At 39.7% G+C, this 27,565-nt stretch overlaps 2 protein-coding genes across 5 annotated transcripts in view; one reads left to right on the top strand and one right to left on the bottom strand.

Moving 5' to 3' along the window:
* Positions 1-19,823, bottom strand: part of RFX7 (regulatory factor X7) — a 142,553-nt gene extending 122,730 nt beyond the window's left edge. Inside the window, exons 1-2 of one of the 2 annotated variants that reach the window (XM_065941914.1) lie at positions 19,350-19,823; positions 19,039-19,201 (exon numbers count right to left, since the gene is read on the bottom strand). In XM_065941914.1, the coding sequence (XP_065797986.1) occupies positions 19,039-19,199 (161 nt within the window). In that variant the 5' untranslated portion in view covers positions 19,200-19,201; positions 19,350-19,823. Of the gene's footprint in view, positions 1-19,038 lie in introns of both variants that reach the window. The other variant, XM_065941913.1, reaches the window with a different exon arrangement.
* The window catches only part of TEX9 (testis expressed 9), a 297,677-nt gene that overhangs the window by 70,283 nt on the left and 199,829 nt on the right, over positions 1-27,565 (top strand). Inside the window, exon 1 of one of the 3 annotated variants that reach the window (XM_065941920.1) lies at positions 20,032-20,190. The exons of the other annotated variants lie outside the window; for them this stretch is intronic. The gene's annotated coding sequence lies outside the window, so the exon portion shown is untranslated. Of the gene's footprint in view, positions 1-20,031; positions 20,191-27,565 lie in introns of those variants that run through there. 3 annotated transcript variants of the gene reach the window in all.

Here is a 27,565-nt window from a genome sequence, read left to right as displayed (position 1 = left end):
ACAACTGACACATTGTGCTTTATAATTACAAATACATAAAATAGTTATGTCTTAAATGTGTGCCATAACAAGACTCACACAAGTATTTAACCAGTTATGATGAAGCTCAAAGCAATACTTAGACAAATACCTAAAGTAATGAAAGACTGGTCCATAGAGGATGAAGACAAGCAAAGACTGTAGAGAAAAAGAGTCGAGACAAATGCAACTTCATCTCTGAGTTTTTAGAAACCCATGTCCTACCGTTAAGTATCTATCAACAAATAAAACAAAAACACTACCTCAAATGCTCCTACTGCCTTTGACCCTTCAAAATTACAATTAGAGAAACAATCTTTCTACTTCTAGTCAATATAGTTCATTTGTCAGTTGCTTAAAAAAATTAAAACATCTATAATTAGATCATGGTGATTGAAAACTCTGCAAATATACTAAAACCACTGAACTGTATGCTTAAAATAGATGAACTTAACAGTATGCAAATTATCTCATTAAAGCTATTTAAAAATCAGAATAAAACTAGAATCTACACAAGAAATGCTCAATAATTACTTTATTATAAAATTAATTTTAAATGGAGAATATTAAATAGTTTATAGACAAAACTGGGCACAAAACAAGGCCACGCTCCCTTGAGCTCTTAAATTGCTCACCTTTTGCTTGTAACTTTTACAGCAAAGTTTCTTGAATTTAGTGTTACAACATATTCCTGAGATATTTTACAAGCAATTGGTTACTAAAGAATAAAGTACCAAAGTATAAGAAAGATAATACTTGTAGACAATATACATTTGGGTCTTGTTTTTAAATCTACTCTGACAGCTTCTGTCTTTTAACTGGTATATTTAGAATATTCACATTTAAAGTGACTGACACAGTTGAATTAATATGTAGCATATTTGTAACTGTTTACTATTCATTGCCCTTTTTTTTTTTTTCTTTTCCACTTTCTCCCTTCTTTAGTTCTTCTTTCGAGTATTTTGTATGATTCTATGATTTTGTATGATTCTATATCATATACTCTTTTGGTGTATACTCTCTTGGTGTATCAATTACACTTCCTTTGTAAATCTATTTACTGGTTACCCTAGGTAACCTTTATGACTACTCTAAGTTCACTTCCAAGTAACACTATACCACTTGAGTTAGTGCAAGTACATTTTAAGAGTATTCCCTGTTCCTCCCTTCTGTCCCTTATAACATTATTGTCATTCATTACACTTACCCACAGCTATAATCACCAAACACATTATTTTGAACTATTAGTCATTAAATCAATTAAGGAAAAATAAAATATTTTATTTAAACTTAATTTATTACTTCTCACTCTTCCTATCTTTATGCAGACCTGAGTGTCTGGTCTATATCACGTTCCTTCTCCTTCAAGAACTTTTTTTAACATTGCTTGAAAAGCAGATCCTCTCATTTTTGTTGGTCTGAGAAAGCTTTTATTTCTCCTTCACTTTTGAAGGATAATTCCACTGGATGCAGAATTCCAGTTTTCTTCTTTCAGTGCTAAATATTTTACTCTACTCTGTTGGTTGCTTGCTTATTTGGTTTCTGAAGAGAAGTCTGATGTAATGATGCAATTCTTACTTTTGTTCCTCTGTAGGTAAGGTGGTTATTTTCCTCTGACTTCTTTCAAGATATCCTCTTTGTATTTAATTTTCTGCAGTTTGAACATAATATGCTTAGGTGTAGATATTAGGTGTGGGGCTTCCCTGATAGCTCAGTTGGTAAAGAATCCACCTGCGATGCAGGAGACCCCGGTTTGATTCCTGGGTTGGGAAGATCCACTGGAGAAGGGATAGGCTACCCACTCCAGTATTCTTGGGCTTCCCTTGTGGCTCAACTGGTAAAAAATCCGCCTACAATGTGGGAGACCTGGGTTCGATCCCTGAGTTGGGAAGAACCACCGGAGAAGGGAACGGCTATCCACTCCAGTATTCTAGTCTGGAGAATTCCATGGAGGGTACAGTCCATGGGATCACAGAGTTGGACATGACTGAGCAACTTTCACTTTCACTTTCATTAGGTGTAGATATTTTTGTTACTTATCTGGCTTGGTACTCTGAGCTTCCTGGATCTGTGGTATGCTATCTGTCATTAACTGGGAGAATTCTGCCATTAAAAAGTTCAAATATTTTTTTCTGTTCCTTTTTTTCTTTCTTCTTCCGGTATTCCAACTACACATTACATTTTCCATAATCATCCCACAGTCTCAGATATTCTGTTACATCTTTTTTTTTAATTCTTTCTTCCACCTTGCATCTTGGTTTTTTTCTTTTTTTTTGCATCTTGGTTTTGGAAATTTCTATTTACGTATCTTCACAATCACTGATTCTTTCCTCAGTCATGTCCAAGTCAGTCTACTGATGGACCCATCAAAGGCATTCTCCATTTCTGTTACAGTATTTTTGACTTCTAGCATTTCCTTTTGGTTCTTTCTTTGAGTTTCCACCTCTCTGCTTACATTACCCATATGTTCTTGCATGCTGTTCACTTTTTCCATTAGCACACTTAGCATATTAATCTAGTGTTTTTAAATTCAGTCTGATAATCCCAAAATCTGTATCATGTGAGAGTCTGATTCTGATGCTTGGTTTACCTCTTCAGATTGTGGCTTTTGCTTTTTAGTATGCCTTACAATTTTTTGTTGAAAGACAGACATGATGATGTTGGTGAAAGTAACTGAGATAGCTCCTTACTGTGAGGTTTTATGTGCATCTGGCTAGAGGTTAGACTGCATTCATTTGCCACTGCTGTGGTGTCTGAAGCTAAAATTTTCTCTAACATACTTGTTTTTGTCTCCCGTGTTGTCTTTAGGAGTACCTATAATAATGTACTTATTAAATAAGGTCTGAGGCTTACAGTTGTTTTAGCTTTAATCCCATTATTACACAGAAGCACTACTGATGTGGTAAAGTTGCGGGGCGGATTCTATTGTCCTATGATTAGGTCTCAGGTCTTTTAGTGGGCTTGAGTGGGGTTATTTCCCTTCCCCCACATGGAAGACTAGAGGGGGCTAGAGTTGCCTATTTTCTTTCCCTCTGGTTAATTAACCTTTAGTAAGTGGCTCAGTGGTAAAGAATCCACCTGCCAATGCAGGACTCATGGGCTCAATCCCTGGATTAGGTAGATTCCCTGGAGAAGGAAACAGCAACCCACTCAGTATTCTTGCCTGGGAAATCCCACGGACAGCGGAGTCTGGCGGGCTACAGTCCATGGCATCACAAAAGAGGTGGACACAACTCAGCAACTAAAAAAACAACAAAGTCTCAGGTGGTTAGCTCTGGTAAAAGTTTCCCTTGAGGCAGGTCTTGTTAAAGAGAACAGAGAGCTCTGGATGTATTTCAAAATAGCTACTCTTCCCCTTCTTTTATTCTTGTTGTGACAACAGGAATGAAGACTTTCAAACTCTTTATGTGTTGGACCAGAAACCAAAAGTCAATAGACTTTATCATCATCACTGGGAGCTGAGGTAAGACTATAACTGAAACATAACTCTCATTAGCATTCTATTATGATTTGCATATAATCCTGGTTTTACCCAAGGTAGAATTTTAAGACAATTAATACCTAAGTACTGTCCATTCTTTGTCAATGTAAGACAGTGAAGATTGAAAACAGTTATCTATATTCCTTGCAGTTTTCTCAGGTAGCAGTGGTACACAGGGTCTACAAACTACTGCCCAAGGGCCAGATCCTGCCAGCAGGGAGATAAATTTGGCCATACCCATTCATTTATATATTGTTGATGGCAATTTCCTAATACAGTGGCAGGGTAATGTAGTAGCAAAAGAGATTCTAGGTACTACAAAGTAAAAAATATCTAGTATTTGGCCCTTGGGAGCAAAACCTTGCTGACTCCTGTATTATACATCTCATATTTTCTTGCAAACGTGGTCCCTGGCATTGTGTCTGTGGGTGTTTGTGTGTCTTTTAATTGTCAACCAAGGCTGAGTACAATGATGACTAAGCACTATCTGTTTCATTTTTATTCATCAATTCATCACTGAAACTAAAGATATCGACTTAGTGGAAATCTTTTGCAACACACAGTAAACGATGCTATAGCAGAATTATATTCAAATATTATGAAAACTAAAATAAAGGTGCTACTAACACTTCCTGAGGTACTCAAGAATTGAGAATACTAAAGCTCTGCCACAGAGAAGACTTGGGCTTAATATTTTATTAGAAGATATCCCCTGTAAGCCAATGACTCTCTAACCTCAGTATCTATCACCTGAAAGGTTACTAAAACAGATTGCTGGTCATGCCCCCAGAGTTTGTTACAGTAAATATGAGGTAGAGCCCCCAAATTTACAGCTCTACCAAGTCCCCAGGTGATGCTAGTATAACCACAATTTGACAATCACTGTTCTAACACACCAAGTTCAACTCAGTCAGTCGTGTCCGACTCTTTGTGACCCCATGAACCGCAGCACGCCAGGCTTCCCTGTCTATCACCAACTATCTAAGCTTGCTTAAACTCATGTCCACAGAGTTGGTGATGCCATCCAACCATCTCATCTTCTGTTGACCACTTTTCCTCCTGCTTTCAATCTTTCCCAGATTCAGGGTCTTTTCCAGTGAGTCAGGTCTTCACACCAGGTAGCCAAATTAACAGAGTTTCAGCTTCAGCATCAGTCCTTCCAATGAATATTCAGGACTGATTTCCTTTAGGATGGACTGGTTGGATCTGGCAGTCTAAGGGACTCTCAAGAATCCTCAATGCTACAGTTCAAAAGCATCAAGTCTTTGGCACTCAGCTTTCTTTATAGTCCAACTCTCACATCCATACATGACTACTAGAAAAACCATAGCTTTGACTAGACAGACCTTTGTCGGCAAAGTAATACCTCTGCTTTTTAATACACTGTCTAGGTTGGTTATAACTTCTCCTCCAAAGAGCAAGCGTTTTTTTAATTTCATGGCTGCAGTCACCATCTGCAGTGATTTTGGAGCCCAAGAAAATAGTCTGTCACTGTTTCGTTTCCTCATCTATTTTCCATGAAGTAATGGGACCGGATGCCATGGTCTTTGTTTTTTGAATGTTGAGTTTTAACCCAGCTTTTTCACTCTCCTCTTTCACTTTCATCAAGATGCTCTTTACTTCCTCTTTGTGTTCTGCCATAAGGGTGGTGTCATCTGCATATGTGAGGTTATTGATATTTCTCCTGGCAATCTTGATTCCAGCTTGTGCTTCATCCAGCCCAGCATTTCGCATGATGTACACTGAATATAAGTTAAATAAGCAGGGTGATGATATACAGCCTTGATGTATTCCTTTCCCAATCTGGAACCAGTCTGTTCATGTGTGGTTCTAACTGTGGCTTCATGACCTGCATACAGGTTTCTCAAAGGCAGGTCAGGTGGCCTGGTATTCCCATCTCTTTTAATAATTTTCCACAATTTGTTGTGATCCACAGTCAAAGGCTTTGGCATAGTCAATAAAGCAGATATTTTTCTGGAACTCTCTTGCTTTTTCTATGATCCAACGGATGCTGGCAATTTGATCTTCGGTTCCTCTGCCTTTTCTAAAACCAGCTTGAATATCTGGAAGTTCTTGGTTCCCATACTGTTGAAGTCTCGCTTGGAGAATTTTGAGCATTACTTTGCTAGCGTGTGAGATGAGCACAATTGTGCAGTAGTTTGAACATTCTTTGGTGTTGCCTTCCTTTGGGATTGGGATGAAAACTGACCTTTTCCAGTCCTATGACCACTGCTGAGTTTTCCAAATTTGCTGGCATGTTGACTGCAGCACTTTAACAGCATCATCTTTGAGGATCTGAAATAGCTCAACTGGAATTCCATCACCTCCACTAGCTTCGTTCGTAGTGATGCTTTCTAAGACCCAGTTGACTTCACAATCCAAGATGTCTGGCTCTGAGTGAGTGATCACACCATCGTGGTTATCTCGGTCATTAAGATCTTTATTGTATAGTTCGTCTGTGTATTCGCCACCTCTTCTTAATGTCTTCTGCTTCTGTTAGGTCCATACCATTTCTGTCCTTTATTGTGTCCATCTTTTGCATGAAATGTTCCCTTGGTATCTCTAATTTTCCTGAAGAGATCTCTAGTCTTTCCCATTCTATTGTTTTACTCTATTTCTTTGCATTGATCACTTTGGAAGACTTTCTTGTCTCTCCTTTCTATTCTTTGGAACTCTGCATTCAGATCAATGTATCTTTCCTTTTCTCCTTTGCCTTTTGCTTCTCTTCTCTTCTCTGCTCAACAAACCAAGTAGCATCATATAAATGCAAGTTTAAAGCTTAAGGGGTCTTAAAATGGTAATGATAACCCTATATGCAAAACAGAAAAAGAGACACAGATGTACAGAACAGACTTTTGGACTCTGTGGGAGAAGGTGAGGGTTGGATGTTCTGAGAGAATAGCAATGAAACAAGTATACGATCAAGGGTGAAACAGATCACCAGCCCAGGTTGGATGCACGAGACAAGTGCTCAGGGCTGGTGCACTGGGAAGACCCAGAGGGATGGGATGGGGAGGGAGGCGGGAGGGGGCATCAGGATGGGGAACACATGTAAATCCATGGCTGATTCATGACAATGTATGACAAAAACCACTACAATATTGTAATTAGCCTCCAACTAATAAAAATAAATGAAAAAAGAAAAAGATAAACTAGTTGCTATACCTCTCTGAAAGAATATCAGACCAAATAAACAAAAAAGGTTCTATGTCAGATAAACAGGCTCAGCAGAGTAGCCTGTTTATGAATTGCAAACACTTCAGGTCCTCACTATTATTTTCCTATTTTGGTCATTCCCTCCTTTATTTCCAGTTAAATCCACCTCCCTCAGTTACTTGCCCTCAGTTACTCACAGGTTTCCTTTGCTGTCTTTGGGTTTTAGCTATGACTCAGCAAGTTACTTTAGCTTTGGGTCTTGGCCTCTACAATAAGCTGGTCAAATCTTTCACCAGGACTAAACTTAAAAGAAGCTATCTCCAGGGAGATAGCTTTAATGTCAAGGGGGTCTTCAAAAGTCCAAGTTGATCTCTTGAGAACTAAGCTGGGACACAGCTGATCAGTCCAGAAAACCCTAACTAAATGCAGTTGACCTCTGAACAATGCAGAGGTCAAGGATGCCTACCCCTGTGCAATCAAAAATCTGAGTAAATGCTTACACAGTCACCCTAAGTATCTGTGCTTCTATATTCACAGATTCAAACAACCATGGAGTGCAGTACCATATCATGTATTTATTGAAAAAATTCCACATGAATGTAGACCTGCCCAGTTTATACCCAAGTTGTTCAAGGGTCAATTCTACTACGTACACTGATCCATGAAAGGCTGCTTAACTATGCGGTAGTTACCTGCTCCATATTTTCTGTTAAATAATTTTATTTATTTATTTTTGGCTGTGCTGTCTTCATTGCTGCTCAGGCTTTTCTTCAGTTGTGGTGAGCAGAAGCTACTCTCCAGTTGCGGTGCACAGGATTCTCATTGAGGTGTCTTCTCTTGTTGCAGAGCGTGGGCTCAATAGTGTGAGGGCTTCAGCAGTTGTAGCTCCTGGGCTCTAGAAAACAGGCTCAACAGTTGTGGCGAACGTGGCTTAGTTGTTTCACAGCATGTAGGAGCTTCCTGGATCGGGACTGAACTTGTATCTCCTGCACTGGCAGGAGGATTCTTTACCACTGAGTCACCAGGGAAGTTCTGCTCAGCACTTTTTAAATGAGATATTTAAATGAGTATATCTCACTTGGGATATACAGTTTTTAAAATCTAAGTACAGTAAAAAATATTTGACCAGTAGAACTGAAACTCAAACTGCATGATTTTTTCCAGTTTCACCAATATAACTTAAAAAAAAACCAACTGATATAATGCCTCTACTATATAAAATGCAGCATGAGTTTAGTAACTTGTTTGGGGTGAAAATTAAGACATTAAATATATCAAATACAGAAACATTAATATGTAGAAAAAAACAAATTATCTTTAAGAATATAGTAAATAAAATGGCATGCAATAGTACCTATTGTCACATGAGAAATAAAGAGATGCAAAAGATGTTGCCCTTAGCTTCAAAGAACTTGTTCTTTATTAAAACAGCATAGGCAAGACTCCCTTGGTGGTGTCGTGGTTAAGAATTCACCATCCAATGCAGGGGATGTGGGTTCAATCCCTGGTCTGGGAGCTGACAGTCCACATGCTACAGGGCAACTAAGCCCGCACACTACAACAAGAGAAACCCACACACCACAACCAGGAGAAAGCCCACACAAGGCAAGAAGACCTATAATAATAATAATAATAATAAATAAATGGCATAGGAAAATAATAATAATAATAATAAATAGCACAGGAAAAAAATAACACTGATTGCTAAGTTGTACAGACCTCAATATATGATATGAGATCATGAAAAAGCATACGTGGACTAAAGAATGATGAATAGTACAACGACTTGAGATACGATTTCAAGCTAGTTGAAATGTGATTAAGCAGGATTTGGACACAGGGGAGTAGAGATTCTAGATAAGATACAAAGCAGGACCACAAGATATAAGGCAAATAGAAAAGTGTCTCCTGCACTGAAGTGGATCAAATGCTTGCAAACAGTAAGGAACAGTGTTGGATGGACTGTACAGGGCTAGATTACACAGGCTTTTGTTTTTTTCTTTAATACTTATTTATTTGGCTGAATTGAGCCTCAGTTGCGGCACATGTGATCTCTCTTGCAGCGTGCCAGCTTCTCTCTAGTTGTGGTGCTCAGGATCAATAGTTGAAGCGCATGAGCTCAGTTGTCCCAAGGCATGTGGGATGTTAGTTCCTTGACTAGGGATCAAACCTGTGTCCTCTGCAATGGATGGTGGATTCTTAACCACTGGACCACTAGAGAAGTCCCTATACAGGCCTTTGAAACCTTACAAACACTCAAACATGATACAGCAGGCAAGATGAAATTACTATAGGTTTTAGAAGGGAAGTACATTAAAAAAGATGTTTCAGAAGACTTACTTTGGCAGCAATATACAGCATACTTGAGTTGGGGGGAAAGGCTAGGGACAGAGAACAGCTATTTTGCTGCTGTAATAACCCAGGAATGAGATGGTAAAGCACTTAGCTATGATCCTGGCAGTAGAAATAGGAAGATAGGGAAAAACTTAAGTGACAAGGCAAACTTGGCAACAAGTTAAAATTCTGGGTAAGGGATAAGAGGGCAAAGTCAAATATGAAACCAATATTGCTAGCCTGACAGAATAAGGAAACAGTGATACCTACTACCAAAGTACTAGAGCAACTGGAAAGGAAAGCAAATTGAAGTGGCAAGGCATCATAGCATAGAAGAAGGGTTAGCGTGAATAGGCCAAGTTTAAGATGACACTGGGGACAACCTGCACTCTGGCGAATGAATGAGTAGATGTGGTTAGAGCTGTCTGGTCAGCCTATTTCTTGACTTTAGCAAAGGCATGAAAAGAAAAAAAGAATGCATGGCTGAGAAATAAGTGGTTGGATATTCATAATGAAGAAGCATCTAGAGGAAAGACACAGAAAAGATAAAATATTAATCAGAAGAAGTAATGTCCCCAAATCAGAGATCCTATACCCTTGCTCATGGAATCCCTAATGCCTGGCCTCTGAGTAGCTGATCCAAAGGTGACTCTCAAAAATGAATGAATGAAAATTTCCCAAGTATGAAGGAATCTTAATAAGAAGAAGAAAAGAAAAGAGACAAAATGAAAAATAAAGACTCAAAAAAAGGTCACTGAATTGGCAAGGAGAGCAGGAAGCCAGATTGCAGGAATTAAAAAGGGTAAAACAGAGAAAAGATCTGAAGGAAAGATAGCAGCAAGAGGCAACAGCAGGGTAGACAAAGGGCATTATTTTATTTGTTTGGATATTTTTTCAAACTAAAAATACTTGCTCATTTTTAAAAATTTGGAGAAAATAACAAAGAGGGGGACGGGGGGGATTACACATTGTTCCACCACCTAAGTGCAGGCACAGTTAACGCATTAAAAATATATGTTCAAACTTAATTCACCAAAAATCTGAGTGGGCTTGCATATCATACAATGGAATATCTAAGGGACTGGAGGAAGGTAAAGGGATAAGGAAATAGTAAGACTGCCTAGGAATGATTACTAGATTTCTCAAATCCTTTCTTAGTAGTCAGAAAATCAGTACTTTGCTGCTATATTTGGGTTCATCATTCCAAGTAAAGATGTCTGAATATTTGTTAATAGTTTATGTTATTCTTTCTTTAAAATGAGCATTTACATTCTTCATTTACCTAATTACTTTTTTCTTACAACTATGAATCAGCTCCTCAGGTTTTTCAGAGATCAACTGTTTGTTTTACTGCAAAACCTCCAAGGTTGCTTGCTGCTGACTTAAGGAAGTCCTAACCATGTATGGAGAAGGCAATGGCAACCCACTCCAGTATTCTTGCCTGGAAAATAAGTCACAGAAAAGGCAGCCTTTGGAAAAGAACAGTTCAATGATGCTGACAGAAAAGGGGTATGTGTTAAAAAACAAATTCCCTAAATATATGGACACATATGAATCCAAAGGGGAAAGAAAACTGCCTCCAATAATAGAAAAGTATATAGATATAGGTGCCAAGATATAGGAGCCAAGATACAGGCTGAATGAGATACATGAGGGACCCTACATTAAATATTCTAATCCTCTTTATGAAGTGGCATCATTCACTGAGTCAATTCAGGATACACAGTTCCTTGCCAAGACGGCTATCAGAACAGTTCTGGTCCTCTGGCCCAGCTCCACCCACCTCCATCTTTTTCTTCTCTATTATTACTTTATATTATTGCTTCTACCTTTGTGCATTAAAATTTAGATGAGAGGATTGTGACGGGTGAAAACCCCACTCTTCAGTCAAGCAAATTTTGTCCTAAGCTATTCTCCTCTAATTAGTCTCATTACTGGCAAGGCTTACTTTCATCAACAATTAACTCCTGATAGTGGGAATAAAGATCTCCCAGTAAGCAAACTGTTAAATGTATTTGGATCAAAAGCCCATCCTTTGATTTTCTGTTAAGGCCACGATCCTGCATTTTGCCAATAAAACTATTAAGTCCTCACTGAATCTCTCATTCATCTAAATTTTGTATTTATTTCTACCACCGATTACATCATCACTGCATTCACAAAATCTAACCTTTATTAAGTTCAATCCTGCTGCATACGACTACACACAGGTGAATGTGAGGCAGAGCTAGCGTCTCACTGCTTTTTAATCTTCGTAGGCCTGTATGAGGGCTTCCCTGGTGACGCAGACAGTAAAGAATCTGCTTGCCATACAACAGACCCAGGTTCGATCCCTAGGTCAGGAAGAGCCCCTGAAGAAAGGTATGGCAACCCACTCCAGTATTCTTGCCTGGAGAATCCATGGACAGAACAGCCTGGTGGGCTACCATCCATGGGGTTGTAAAGAGTCGGACATGACCGAGTGACTAACACTTACTTATGCCAGTATGTACTAGACATTAAAATAAATGGGCATTGAATTGATTATGTAAACATAGGAAAGGCATTGATTTTTCTCACTTTTTTGAAACTTGTGTGTACAGAATTTGCCCAAACAATGCTTGCTAAAGTCTTTTGCTTTAGAAAAAGGGATCATGCATTTAATAATCTGACAGTTAATTTTTTGATCATAGATTGCTTTTACACAAATGCAAATTAATAAATATAATGAATGCAATCAAAGTAAGGAAGTATTCACTTATGTTTAACTGAAGCACCTTGTTCTAATACATTTCCAAACCTCCCAGAAGCACCAGCTTTGTTGCAAGCAAGATATTACTGAAGTGACATTCTTATCCAATTACATTTTTAAAATATTATGTATATTGCAAAACAATAGCAAGTTCTTGGCTATTCCATATACAAATAGTATTTTACTGTCACACTGTAAACTACTTATTATACAGTGGTTGCTCTATTTCAGATATATCCAGTCTCTGAATTCCTATAAACTTTACATATTGGAAAATGAGAATATTTCATTTAAATTCAGTAAAAGTTTACTAAAATGGATTTATCTCAGGTAAGGCCAGTCTAAATTAATGAAAAAAATTAATTTATACACCTTAGATCATTGCTCCTGAGGAGTCAGGAGAAGTTTCATGGAAGCAGTGGCACATGGGTTGGATCTTAAAAGTTAAAACGCATCATCAGAAAAACAAAATGGGTTTTTAAGGTAGCATGTAAAAAAACCTGCACAGACCTAAGCAGAGAAACAAGACAATAAAAGCAAAGATAAGGGTTATGGGTAATACAAACTGAAGCAGCCACTTAATATAGTAATTCCCTGTTCCCATCTTAAAGCTACCTGGCAGTAAAAGATGATCAAACTAGGCAAGTTACAGAAAAATAAAAGGACAAGAAAAGACTGAAAAACACAAACCCAAGTGTTCTCCATGCTTAGCTTGTATCCTAAAACCAGACAGCAAAGCTGGCAACCCTCCCATAAAGCTCTAGGGACCACCCTCCAAGATAACCAATAGTTCTGATACTTTACCTATAATAGAGCTCAAATTCTAAAAATCACAGATTTCAGAAAGAAAAGCGGTGGTAATTATAGGCACATGTACCATCACTTCCTATTCCCGTGCCCTTGGTAAGCATCACTCATCAATCAGACCTGCAGCATTTGCAAGCTCAAGTCAACCTGAGCCTCGTGTCACAAGGAGTGTAAAGGTATCTTTTGCTATCTGAACCCTTCCTATTCAAACCCAGACAGGAATGGGTTCGGGTAATTTTTTTTCGAGATAAAGCTATTTGGAGGAGATGGTATTTCATAGCATATGGACTTTTGCTTCCCCAAATTCCAAAACATAACAGATTGGAATCTGTCACTCTGACCTCTCACTCTCTGAATCAAGAAACCAAATAGCGTGCAAATAGCAAGGAATATATGTGGATGTTTTCTGTTTGTTCTAAGATATAAAACCTTATCTCCCATACATTCTTCTAATATATATAGAAGCTCCTGTAATAGATGCCTGATAGAGGTGCATAATTAGGTAAACCTCATTGTTTTCTATTTCCTCTTACAAATAGGAAGTATACAGTCCATGAAACAGAAAAAAGTAAATGTCTCAAGAAAGAGAAATTAAATCATGTTTTAAAGTTTGTATTCATGTAGGATAAGGTTAAGTGTTAACTATCTTAATCTCAGAGTCAGCAATCAAGTGCATTAATGCTTACTGTTCCTTGTTTAATATTCGGCCCAGGACAGGAAGAGTCTTCCTCCTATTGGTCCATACTGCTCATCTTTAACCTGAACTCTTAGAACTCTCAAGGAAGCAGATGAGAAAACAACTAAAAAGACCAAACGCAGAGAGACTGACGGAAAAGGAGGCACTGGACAAAGTGGTCTAGTTTGTTCAAAGTATCTTATTGTCTTGTACTTTATAGTACTTATAAAGAACACTCGGTCACAACTATGAATTAAACATGTCTACCCTTGATGAATAAAGCTGTGAAGCTCAACTCAACACTCAACTAACTATTCTGAAGAGAATACACAGCTTTCTTATTTACGTAACCAAATTTACAATATAACACTCACCACTGCCTTAAAATATTACTATTAGGAAAAAAAGTTCCTATGAGGTGCTTAAAAGTATTGAACACCTTTTTATAAATAAAACAACCACACAAACAATCTCCTAGTGCAATCTCTTAGCCAACAACTAGCAGACTCCCCAACAACGGGGAGTACTACATAGTCTTACATATTTTTGCATAATCAACAACAGCTCTTAGAATACTGTAAATGTAATATACGCTCAATAAACACTTGCAGACTGAATCTCATGTAAGAGAAGTCTTGCACAAGGTAACAAGTGAATTACACCTTCAGGTAGTCCTCATGGGCTAGCACCCAAGGAAACACCACAAAAGCTAGTAATTCGTCCAATGAAAATGTTCTGTTGACTGCTGATTAATTAAATGTTAGTCTTTCTCTGTACTTACGGTATGCTTTCTATTGCTGTCAATATTAATTTTGTAACAGAGTCATAGAAATTTAACCCAAAAGAACTTGCAAGGTCATCTAGTATAAATTTTGCAATTTATCCACAAAGAAACTAAGGGGTCTACTTTTACCATGCTTTAGCACTTGTCACCTCATTCCGTGGCCCTGAACTGAATAAGAGAGGGTTTAGTACACATTATTGCTTAGGTTAACATTACAAGGTTAATATTCCAAGTGAATGGGCATTCCTCAAATGCCAGTCTCTAGCATACTACTTTGTATACAGCAGGTACTCAGGTGAGCACTTAACACACTGTTCTTGTTCAAATTCAAGTGAACAATAATGCTCATTTTAATTATTTTCATTTGTATAATTTTAGTGCGTAACATTATTTTTCTAGTATAAAAAGTGATTTAACCTAAGTTTTTATTCAAAACATCTTTAACAACAATAAGCTATACTTCTGTCTTTCCTACCACTGTGAAGTTCATTTCCCTCAATAATACCAAAAACTAATAGTGAGATAGAAACCAAATCAGTTCTGCACATTACATCATTCAAGACACCTCTCACTGGGGAGAGCAAATGATCAATTATTTATACACACACATATCCATTACCTAAGTTAAATAAGGCCGTAAAGTTGAGGGGCTTGAAACTACTTAGCTTGCTTTCTGAATAACAGGGGAAGACAATTTCATTGGTTTTAGATTATAGAGGAGAGCAAGGAACTGCCTTCTTTCTGGAACCAGAAACAGTGCTAGGATGCACCATCACAGCTGGCCTCAATATAGACAAGCAAAAAGGACTCTAAATTTTTGGTGTGGGTATGGAAGACAGACTGAACTCAGGGTAGGTAGCATGTCAAACAACTACTCAAAATATTTAAAAGCCAGAGATTTACTACTAGTCAGTCTCTAATTTTAAAGCAAAATGAAAATCCTAGGCTTATGGTTAAAGTAAACTCTAAAGTCATGAGCTTTATAGTAAATGTTTTCTACTGCAGTTGAAGAAACAATAACTATTTCTTAGACAGAGCTAAAAATTGCCTAAACCAGAACCAAGGACAAAACTGAACTACTGAGTTTTCACAGGGACAGAAAATAGGACAAATAATAGCACTAAGAAGAAAACTTATGGATCACCTCACTTTGCTGAAAAACATGAATTGCCATACTTTGCTTACTGCAACTGAGAAATAAGTTGCTCAATTTGGGTTTAAATTCTAAATCTAAAATGTACCAGATTCAGACCTCTGTATGATTTACAGGATTAAATAAAGACAAGGAACTATAGCCACAGTACCACTTCTAGGATCTGATAATGAAATCAGAGGAATCCTACAGCTTCCCTGTCACTCTATTTATCTCCTTCCATAAAGTGAGTAGAAGAACACATCATATAGGATTGCTTTTGGTTTATAGGTCTTACTTGCAAACAGAGGTAAATAAATAAAAATAATAATGGATAATAAGTAATACTTTTAAGAATTCCTGAATTTCTTGGGTAAATACGTATTAGAATATTTTCTACAATGGAACATCAGGCTTTCTTTTGAATTTATAGGTAAAGGTTTGTTATCTATGATACTATCTAATTTCAAACATGTTAATCCCTCCCAACCATGCAGGTATGATTATTCTTAAACATAACGAATCACAAACAGGCAGGAAAGATTTCAAAAGCAATTTCTCCACAGTAATTTTACTCTATCAGGGTTTCAAGAAAAACTACTTTTTAAAGGGAAAGAAAATCACAGGTTTTTTTGGTCTAAAATACAAATTAAAAAAAAAAAAACCCAAAAAACTATGAAGACACTGGTAGATAAGAGGAAGGAAAAACTTACTTTGGTAGTCTTTTTTTAGGTAACCAAAGAGGAGTGCAATGTAAGTTAAAGTGAGCAGTGAGGTTAGATTGTGGCTTTGTTTTAGGTTGCCAGTATAAGTCTTTATTTAGGGGAAAAAAATGCATGTTACTAGCTTACCTTTTTTAATGAAAAGTTTATAACAGAATTATTTTCTATTATTTACAAAATATAAAAACGATTGTATAGCCTATTCAGTATTAAAACACACCTCTGAAAATAACTCTCCTTTCGAGTGAGCTATGTAAGGGAAGTGACTTGGATCTCTGTCTATGGAGTGGGAATGAGATCAAGAAAGGTGCATGCTCATTCCTTGGACTAAGCTGAAGGTACCCATAAATATATTATACAAATATTACAACACTAACAAGTTAGTAACTTTATTTTGTAGAACTGTCTTGAAAAACACATATTTCCAAATCTTAAGAATTATGGCTCCTGATGTTAAAACATTAACATCATGATATCAACTCTGAACACTTAATATTTTTTCCCAACACTCATTTAATGCTTGAAATAACCATGGACATACTTTTAACTAACAGTATTTTACTTTAATGAACAGAATAGATTAATTATGAACAGATAATAAATAATTTACTATCTAGCTAAAGGCCTGCATCACATACTATGTATCTATAAAATATGAGGACAAGTTCAGACTTGTTTGTGACATGAAGTCCAATAATTTAGAAACTATGATCAACCCAAATGCAAAGCTCATTTGATAATTATTAAATACCACATTTCTGTGTAATGTAATTTTAAAGTCCCATTAGTAATGATACCAAAGATTGATATAGGACATAGTCCAAAACTGATAATCTTTCAGAACATTATCAAGTGATGAAATAATTGGTAAAAAGATACTATTGCCTCAATAAATGTGAAATGAGATATCTAAATAACTGCGATCTTATCCATTAAGTCGTTTTAATTTTATACATATACACATACTATTTGTTAGGAGGAGATGGAAGTGAAAGAGTTTTCACTTTGTAATGTCTTTATTTTATATAGTCACTTAATGAATAACATACATCCAGTGTTGTGGAGGAGGGGCTATGAGGCTATACACAAATATAGCCACTAACACTGTTCATGATCCACAAATGTTTAAAGTTTTAAATATAAATAAATAATTTTGCAAATAGGATTTCTAAAGCTGAAAATTAAATGCTAGTGTGCCAATACAATTTCAAAATGAAGTTATAAAATTGTACATTTGGGGAGTAAGGTGTTTGTTGTCATTTTGTTTTATCAGAATAAGTACCAAAAACTGAAGTACATTGTACTTTAGAAGTTTTCCTCACATTAAAATCAGTGCAGTTAAGTTGTAATAGATGTGCAAATATAAATTATCAATTAAAGAAGAATTAAATCATGATTTACCAAAAGAGCACTCCACTACATTATTATTCAAACACTTCAGCCTGCTGCCTATACAACTTACTCATACTTTAAAAATATAAGGTGAACGCTCCTTTCCCTCATTGTTCTCACAATAAATCAAAACATATTAATTATTAATTCAACTTTCAAAATTTGCCTTTCTTAAAATATTTTAGTCCTTTAACTTGGATGTCCCTTACCTGAATGTAAAAACCAAAGTGCTCAATTCAGACTTCAGAGACGCTGGTAACATTAAGTTAGGGGGAAGAAACCTGGTTTCTGAAAATCTTGATGATAATCAGGACATTGAGTATCTCTTCCTTTAAATTATAGCTCTAAAAAAGGGGGTGAGGGCATCTATCAAAGAATAAACCCTTCTCTTTCTCTCTCTCTCTCACACACACACACAATCCTATTTATCTGACCTATTCAAATGGCGACAACATGACTATTGTCAACCCTAAGATATTCTTTTAAAAATATTTAAACTTCATCTAAAAATGAAAACTGAAAGCAAGATACTCAGCTGCCAAATACTGTGCAGTATCAAACTATTAAAGCCTGCACTGACCTACTTCATATTAGCATCATGACAATATGGATGTGTGCCAAGAAATTAATGAAAATTACTATATAACAAACTTTAATTGTGCATTTAAAAATTGTCACTGTTTTTAAATATGTAAATATTGTACTACAATGTCAGTTGTTTTACGATAGATTTATTTTTAAATTGCAATATAAAAAGTAAGGAGGTTTGGTATTTCAGTAATCATATTCAATGATCAACATGTAAGATTTCATAAAATCAGAGCTTTTAAAAACACATTTAATTCTATTTTTAATCATCTATTAAAAGCAGTCTTAGACCAAACTCCAAATAATGCTTTCCATTTTAAAAATAGCACTACACTTTTTATAACATGTCAGTTAATGAAGAATCCTACAAAAATAATGCAAGTTCATGTTCACAGAATATTTCCAATGGCTCTAACGGAGGACAGACTTAACTCAGTATCTTTAATTATTAAAAGACTGCCACCAGTCTTTCAGAGTTTAATCTAATGTTGAAATATTGTAAATTCTTATACAAGAAAATACAAGAATAGCAAAGGATATTTCATCCAAGGGTTCTAAAAAAAACACGAAATGGCAACACATTTATTTTAAATGAAAGCATCCTTTAAAATTGGAAAATCACTTTACAGTATAAACTACCACCTTAAAATGTCTCATACTATGGAAACCCTTTCTTCACAATCAATGCAAAAAGATTAAGGTCCCTGGAAGAGAAATTTAATCTCAGAATAAAGAAGGCAAAAATATCCAGAAAGAGCAGCTAAGCCAACTGAAAGAAAGAGACACATTAGGTTTTGTGCTGCATATATTAATATGCACAATGTCTGGTGAAAATTCACAATACACTGCTTCCTCCCAGTATGACTGCAAAAAAGGAGTAAACACATTTCACATTTCTCAGTCCCAAATTCATGCTATCATCATGCAACATGACTTAATTTCGACCCATATTCCTCTTACACATAAGTGAAAAACACTTGTTTATCTGCACTTGCAATTGAGGAGGGGGTAAAAGCATTTTCTGGCTCCGGAGCCCAGGGGCTGATGCAAAGTGCCCACACCTCCAGAGGTCCTATAAATACGCACCCGACTTCGGAGACCCACATTCAATGAATGTATCAGCCTCCTCCTCCGCTCCCCAGCCCGCCGCCCCCCACCCTCTTTGCAGCAGAAATGTGCCTGGGCTTTTCTACCCCAGCGATGGAGGATCCTCTTACCAGATGGAGTTCTTGATCCTGTGTTGCAGTGCGCTGGCCTCTGTCCCTGGCAGCCCGGGCACAAGGGCTGGCAGAGCCACCCCCGAGTTGGGGGCGCTGGGGGGAAGCTGCTGATGGGCATCAGGCTGCTGTGGCGGCGGCTGTTGTTGTTCCTCTGCCATCGCTGCTGGAGGGGTGGGAGGGAGGGAGGGAAGATGGGGGCGCGGGGAAGGGTGAGGGAAGAGACGGGGAGGGGAGGACGAAGGGGGAGAGGAACGGGGAGGGGAAGAGGAGGAGGAGGAGGAAGGAAGCTGGATAAGCTAGGCCTTTACCCCAGGGCTCGAGTGAGTCGCTTTCGCCTGCCGCCTGGGGGACATCACCGGGGAGACCGAGCGGCTCCTTACGGCCGGCGCGCTTCACCGCGGGAGAGGCATGGCGGCTCCCCTCAGCCCCCCGCCGCCGCCGCCGCCTCCTCCCGTCAGCGGCCGGGGCTTGGGGGGGGATGAGGAGGGGGCGTCTGAAGATGAAGTGGGGGGGGGCGAGGCTCCCCCAAATCCCAGGAGAACGGTTGCTCAGGGACCTGACGGCCCGGCCTTTCCTTTCCTGCCCGCGGGGCTTTCTACTCCGGGGGCCCCGCGCTGCGGCTGCAGCCCCAGGCTCGGCTCCACGCCACTCCCCACGCCGCCGCCGTCGCCGCCGCTCGCTCCTGGCCCCGCCGCCGCCGCTGCCCTGCCAGCCCCGGAGGCAGCCCAGTGCGCGCAGCCGCACTGCGGCCCGGCGCAGACGGCAAAACACCTACCGCTCGGCCGCAGGGGGGGCGTGGACCAGTGTGTGCGGGGCACGGGCGCGGGCAGGCGGGGGGCGGGGGGTGCGCTCGGGCGCGGAGGGCGGGCGCGGGCCAGCGGGGCCCGGAACGCGCGCCTCCGGGGCCGAGGAGGCAACTGGCCGAGCTGGTGGAGAGCAGGAAAAACGTGGGGGAGGTGCTGGCGAGAGAAAGAGAACTTGCGTGAGGAGGAGAAACCAAATTTAATATTTGGCGTGGAAATGGGATTTTTTTTTTTTTTTTTTTTGCATCCTCCAAGCAAGTAAAGTGAAATCAGTCAACATTATCCCCCCTCCCCTCGACAAGTGAGGATTACTTTCTCCTTGGTGAAAGGAACAGAATTGAATCAGGTAAGAGAATAAGCTGACTTTTCAGAAGCCCCCAAAGAAGAACACCCGTTGGAATTAACCACCCTTTAGGTAATTCAGTCTTGAACGGAAATCGCGAGGCAGGAGCTGGGTTGAGTGCTCCTCGGTCGGGCATTCAAAGCCCTCCAAATCTGGCCCCACTTTAGCTATCCAATCATCGCTGCCTCCATCCCCTGCAAGAACTCTCGGCTCCAATCAGTGAAGTCTCCATGCCATTCTCAACGCGCAGCAGACTCATTCTTCCTTCGTGCCTTTGCTCCTGCTGTTCCTCTCACCTCCCTCCCCACCCCACCCCCTTTCCAGGAACGCCCTCCTTCCTCTATACCGCTCTCCAGCCAACCCAGTCTCCAAGGCGCAGCTCAAGTCGTGGCTTGTCAGGGTCCCTGGCAGCCAGGGCCCCTGCCCGCCTCGGAAAGAAACGCGTGTAGTTCTCACAATATGGAGGCTCAGGCTCCATTCACAAGCTCCTTCCTTTTGGATCCAGTTGAACCCCTGAACGTCCTCTCTGCCCCTTCCCCCGCTACTCATCCTTAAGAGCTAGCTTTGCCCACTGAGAGTAAGACTCCCTGCCAGAAACAGGCAGGTCCCCTTTAAGAGCAGAAGAATTGGCTTTTCTAGGTGGGGCTGATCACGGAGGCCTAAACTGCCTGGTGTAGAACACTACAGCCAAGGTCTCTGGCACCAGATGGAACAGCTGCTCAGCTCTTACTGACCTTTCTCTGGGCCTCTGGGCGTTATGAGCTCTTCAGCTTTAACTTTTCTGACAGTTTCTATCGTGTTCCTACCTGTCAGATTCTCTGGCCACTTTCCTGCAGTGCTTGGACTTTGGGCAGCGAGTCTTTGCCACCTTTTAGACTCCTTCTGGGTGTGGGGAATCTTATTGGCTTGGGTTTCTTGGCCTTTGGAGTTCTCCGTTCCCTGCCTTGGCCTGGAACCGTTTTGCTTTTGCACCACCGCGCCCCCAGGCCTACCTCACAGAATCCACTCCCAGATTCGCTGAGTTCTTACATGTGGTGGGAGCGCAGGGCCTAGGAAAGAGGAAGGACACCTGTGTGCAAAATAGCTCTTTCATGAGGATTCTAGGCCTGTTGGATTCCTTTGCACTCTGAAGCCCATGGCACTGATTCTGTCACACAACGAGCCCCCCTTTCCATAAGCTAAGGTCACTGTTAGCTTAGCCACTTTTAGAAAATTAAGTTATTAATTCATTTTTGCACACGTACCCTTGGGTCCTATGTAAAGGCAGGCTTTTTTTTTTTTTTTTCTGTACCAAATTGATAGACGTGGTGTGCCCTAGACCGAAGCTTTGAGGAATAAAGACAGCTAATGCTATTAACGAATGCACACCTTCACTGTGCAAGACCTAGCATTTTCTCTACATTACCATCTGCAAACTGCATAACGTAGGTACTAGTCTCTCAATTTTACAGGTGAACCAGAAGCTTAGTGAGGTTAACTGTCTTAAAGTGACCCAAATTGTAAACGAGGGAGTCAGGATTTGAATCCTGAAGTCTCATGCCGAAAAAGAGGTTATATCGAAAGATCTTGGATGCCTATATAAGCTCTATATCCATGAAGAAGATGGAGGAAGTAAAAAGACTTTGGGCAAAGTGCCGAAGTCCCCCAGGTTCTAATTTTTTACCTTGCCAAGAGAGAGTGATGGCTCCACGTTGCCACACCCTGGGAGGGGGAGACCCTAGGGAGTGAGAGATTCGTCCAAGAAGGGAAATTATCTGAGTCTGCCAAAGCCCTTAAGAAAAGGAAGCTGAGAACTAGGACGGTTTTTTAAAATTTCGCTGCCGGGTGTCACACAGGCTGACTTCCCGAGTGCAACTTTTGAGGGTTTTATAGGTTCCATAAAAGAGCGTGTCAGCCCACCAGCCACTAGAGGGCACAGCAGCGCTGCAGGCCTGGGCTGCCCCCTAGCGGCGGTGCTGACGAAAGGGCGTCGTCGAACCTATGGGGCCTTCAAAGACCCCATAGAAAGGCGGTTGGAAGAGACATCTCCAGCTCTTAGGTTCAACAAGCGATGAGAAGAATGGATTGGCAAATAGTATCAGATTGAAGAGATCTTATTGCTAGAATGGACATCCTTGCTGGAAGGCTGTAAATCGTCGGCCCCCACTGCTCACTTAAAATCTGGGAGTAGAGTGTGCGGTTTTGTTACCGTTTTCGGACAGGGCAGTGAATATAGTTAGTTATACTAGTAGAAACCTCAAAGAAATCTGATGAAGTTACTCAGAATCGTGGGTGAGGACTCAAGCCAAACCCAGACACCTTGAGTGAAGGCAGCAGTGTGTGTGTTTCTGAAATTTGTTTGCCCCCCTCTTGTTATGAAACTGTACTAAGGCCCCTCCGGGACCTAAAATCACTGTGGTTCATTTCCTCAGACCTTCGGTTTGACTCACTGAGAAGTAATGGAAAACGTTCTAGTAATCATGAATTTTCAATAGAGCATACTAGATTTTGAGCTTCTGTTTCTCAACCCTGAAGATTATAAGTCTGTTCTCCCTGTGAAAGTGTACTCCTGTGGAAAATTTTGAGAAACACTGAGGTAGTGGGAAAGAAAGACTCCAATCTGGGAGTCAGAAAACCTAAAAATTCAAACCCTCTATTTCCATCTTGGTAAAAATGAAAATCATGATCTACCTCACAAGTTGTGAGAAACATATTAAGGTGATACCTAAACCAGGGTACTGCTATGCACAGAGAAAGATCATCTATAAGGTGGACTGTGAGCACCTCAAAGCCTCATGTTCTATTTATCCTCATAATCCTGGGACACAATTCCTTACTCCTGGGTGTTAAGTAAATATTTGTTGAATTCAGTAGTTACCTAACCTTAATTTTCTTAGCCTGGTACATCATACCATATTGCTCTCTTCTGTCTAAATTTTGTGTCATTTATGAAACTAAATTTCTTTTATGATAAATGTACATACTTTTATTATACCCAATACATAAGAGCATCAGACACTGAAAATATAAATAAATAGATAGATAGGTAAGACCTGGTCCCAACTTGAAATAATTCGCATTCTGGGGAGCAGAGAGACCTATTACTATATATTAGTTACACAAGATGATGAGTATAGTGGAGGAAGGGATTGGTCCTACTCAGAGCAAAAAGAGCTTTTGGAGAAGACCTCTTGGCTAACATTTGAATGGGGTCTCATCGGGTGAATGTAAGTTCAACAGGCAGAGCAATAAGGGAAGATGTTTTCAGACCAAGGAGCAGAGCAAACACTGGTGTGAAGCCATGAAAAGACACATGGGATGAGCACATAATGCAGTGTTCGCTTTGGGCTCGGATCCTTAATAGAGTGTGTAGGGGAGGAAAAGGGGGGGACGGAGACTCAGTCCATTCTACAAAATGTTATTCTGTGTTATTAGTTACAGCTGTTCTGACAAAAAATGAGGCCCAAATAGGCTTCATCATTGGTTAATACTGAATAAATGCTTAAAGTGTACATTTAATTTCCACAAATTACAGTGATTTACAGATGTGGAAAAGATAAGGTTCTACCCTCTTTTCCTTCTCTCCTTGAAAACTAAGTCTTCCCTCATCCTCTTTTCCTTTACCATTACTTTCTCTGCCTTCTTTAGTTGCAAACTTTTCCCTCTAGAGCTGAAAGTAGAATATGTAATCATCTACATGTTATTTAAGGGAACAGGAATGGAAGGCTTTCCACCTCCCAAAAAAATCTTTCTCCATATCAGAAAGTGGTGTAACAACAGCTTTGGGCTAAGCTGTTGTCTTTCAAAATGCCTGGAGTCCTAGGGGAGCTGATCTATTAAGTTCCAATGCTGTAATGTAATTGAGTTTTCAGTCTTTTACTAGCTTTAGAGCAAGGGAGGTGAGGGCAATGGGGAGACAGACAACAAAGAGGAAGCAAGATTACAAAAGAGAGAGGTTGGAAAGTTCAAAGCCAAGTGCATATTGGCAAATTTGGTTAAACTTTCTCCATACTGTGCTTACTAATGTTAGTGTGATGTGAAAATGTGAGTTCTCCTGTCAGAGCACAAATATTCCATTATGTCATTAAAACAATGGTTTGTTAAGGCAAAGTAGCCTAACTATTCATGGCCTTACCTGGTGGCTCAGATGGTAAAGAATCTGCCTGCAAGGAGACTGGGTTCGATCCCTGGGTTGGGAAATTCTCCTGGGGAAGGGAATGGAAACCCCCTCCAATATTCTTGCTTGGAAAATCTAATAGAGGATCCTGGTGGGTACAGTCCATGGGTGGCTATTTAAATACTAGGCAAGGCAACAGGGTGTTAACAACCTAGTTACGTTACCCTATCTATACAAGTCATTCTGTCAGGTCCCTTTACTTATCTCTAAGGATTATTGAGATAAAGTTCTCCTAATGTACTTGGCTCTTCAAGTGAAAGGTATTATGAAAATGCATACCAGGTACTGCTTTGATTTCATTTAGAAATTCTCCATTGTTGTTACCATAGACATGTTTATGTTGTGACCTGAATTCTCTTGATGTGAAAGAAGGTTCAAGTTAGTATCATCTGTCTGAATTTTAAAAGAAATGTTTACTTTTACTTGGGGCCAGAAAGGTCCCAAGTAGAAATGTGATATCTTGGAAATTCAGGCCAGCAGCAGCTGTGAACAGAAGCCGGTAAAGTAAAAGCATATTTACCTAACCCTAAAAGTGACGGTGAAAAGACGCTGGAGGCAGCCCTTCAACAAGGAGGTCAGCCCTGGTGCAGTTTGAACTGGTGGAGCCTAGTCAGTAATCCACAGACTCACCGTTCTGCGGTTCAAGACACACTTATGTTCTCCTCATATTCTAATTATTACACTGAGAAAGATTTTAAAATAATCAGTAAATACAATATTGTTCTAATCTTCAGGAAGTTCATAATCTAATTGGAACACATGTCAGCCCACACATATTTTTAAACACCCAGTGAAAATACAGGGGACAAACAAAAAAACAACTGTGTGACAGGCTAATTTATTGAGCTGTTAATTTGGTTTATGTTCTTATATTTTCCCTCCCCTCCATTCCAAACAGGCTTCTAGGGAGTTTGTGTTTCTAGGCAGAAAGAAGTTGACAGGAATTCTCTCTTAGACAACTCCAGGAGGCACCGCTTGCATTGTCATTGAAGCCGCCTGGACACAGCTCCTTAGAATGCACCATCAGTGGTATCCCTGAAGTTGTGCCCAGTGATTTGCCCTCCAGGTTTCTTGCTCCCAAAGGGATTTTGCCAGGGGATTCAAGGGGTAGGGACATCTGGGGAGAGAGGGAAAGAAGGAAAGAGAGAGAGGGAAGGAGGAGTTGTGCGTAGGTGGAATTGTTGCAAAAGAAAACATTTCCCAAACTGGAAAAGAGTCAAAGTCAGGGTTTCAGTAGTGAGGATACCAGCCTTGTTTCCTTGAAAGACCCCAAGAGCTAGCCAAACATCAGATAGATGCATGGTGTCCCCAAGAAGACTGGATCCCCCTGCCGCTGCTACTCAGTCCATGAGCAGAGCTGTTGTCTGGCTTGTGGGGACCATACATCCCTGAACAGTGAAGATGTCAAAGTCCATCTTCCCCCATTTTCTGGCTCAACATAAATCTTCCAGACTCTGGTGAATTCCTCGGGAGGAAGGGAGGGAAGCCTGGTAATAACTGGGATTGGATTTCCTTCTACTTAAGCAGAATTAAGGCTGGAATCACTTAAGTCTGAGGTGAATTTATTTTGATTTAAGCACAATAAAGAAGCATAACATTTTTTGCACAATCAAATTTGTTCTTACAGATTTATGCCTAACTAGCAGTGAATACAACATACAAAACAGTGTTGAGAGAGTAAGGTCAAGAATCACAGTGAATGGCACAACTAACATCTGCTGAGGGAATTAAGAGAAAGAAAAGAGCAAATGGAGCTAAAGTAAAAGGAGGTGACTTTATGGAGGGCTTCTGACAGAGCTAGAGTGTAAGGAAAGGAAAGGAGTTTATGAACGTGGGAGACAGAGTGGTGGCAAGTCAGAAGGAAAAGCAATGTGAACAGAGTAGGAAAAGGAGAATCACTATGAAGAGATAAACAGGTGACTGGCTAATTGGAGTGAATGTGTGTGTGTGTGTGTATGCATGCTCGTGTGTCCAACTGCCTGCCAGGCTCCTCTGTCCATGGGATTCTCCAGGCAAGAATACTGGAGTGGGTTGTCATTTCCTCCTCCAGAGTATCTTCCTTACCCAGGGATCAAACCTGCGTCTCCTGCGTTGACAGGTGGGTTCTTTACCACTGAGCCATCAGGGAAGCCTCAGTTGGAGTGAAGAGCTGATGATAGAGGTTGTGCTGAGTATCAAATTTCCAAATGTCTTCTTCTGTCCTCACTGAATGAGGCAGAGTTGTATCAGAGAATAACCAGTAGATTATATTATAAATTTCTTATAATATTATCATCATATGCTTATCATAATATGTATTGTAATTATTTTATTATGTAATACAAAGGAGTTGACTGGCATGATTGTGGGAGCTAACAGGTTCAGACTCTAAGGCAGGCTAGCAGGCTAACAGGCCAGAAACTCTTGGGCAGGAATGGACGCTACAGTTTCACAGGTGGGATTTCTTCTTCCTTAGGAAAAATCTTAGTTTTGCTCTTAAGGCCTTTCACTTGATTAGATGGAGCCCACCCAGAATATCAAGGATAACCTCCTTTACTTAAAGTCAAATGATTGTAGATGTTAACCACATCTAACAGAATTCCTTCCCAGCAACACCGAGGTTAGCTTTTTAATTGAATAACTGGAACATTCTCATAGTCAAGTTGACACTTAAAACTAACAGTCACATTCACTACACTCTTTATGTCATCCCTCATGTATCTGAGAAGAGAGAAATCTTTGAACCTCAGGAAAGATCATGTCCTATGAAGTAGGCCAACCTATGTCCTTTCCTTGGGTATATTTATTTTCTATCCTTTTCTTCTTGTTTTTGTATATAAATATATGTATTACCAGGAACTTTTTATTTTTCTTTATCCTCCTCCCCTTCCATTATCTGATGTTGTGCTAAGGAAGAATTGTGGTTTGATGTTAGTATGTTTTTTTTTAATCTTTTTGTTCTTCCTGTTTGTAGTGCCTCTAATGTTATCTGTTAGCATCTTTCTTCTGAATTGACCAAAGCCTCGGGTTTCTGCCTTCTATAACCCTTGAAGGAGCTCAGTCAGTATAAGCCTCCATCCTTGTGACTTATAACTCTGGGTCCCTGGTTTGAACAGGGCTAGGCATCCAACATAAGGGCAACCAGTCCCCTGATTGGACAGTGACCTGTGAACTGGCTAAATATAAGATTTTTGCCCAAGGAAGAGGTTAGTAATTAATTAACAAATTGATTCCTTTCTTGGA

This window comes from Muntiacus reevesi, chromosome 7, assembly GCF_963930625.1.
Source record: "Muntiacus reevesi chromosome 7, mMunRee1.1, whole genome shotgun sequence".
Classification (NCBI taxonomy): domain Eukaryota; kingdom Metazoa; phylum Chordata; class Mammalia; order Artiodactyla; family Cervidae; genus Muntiacus; species Muntiacus reevesi.
This window is presented reverse-complemented; position numbering and strand designations above follow the sequence as displayed.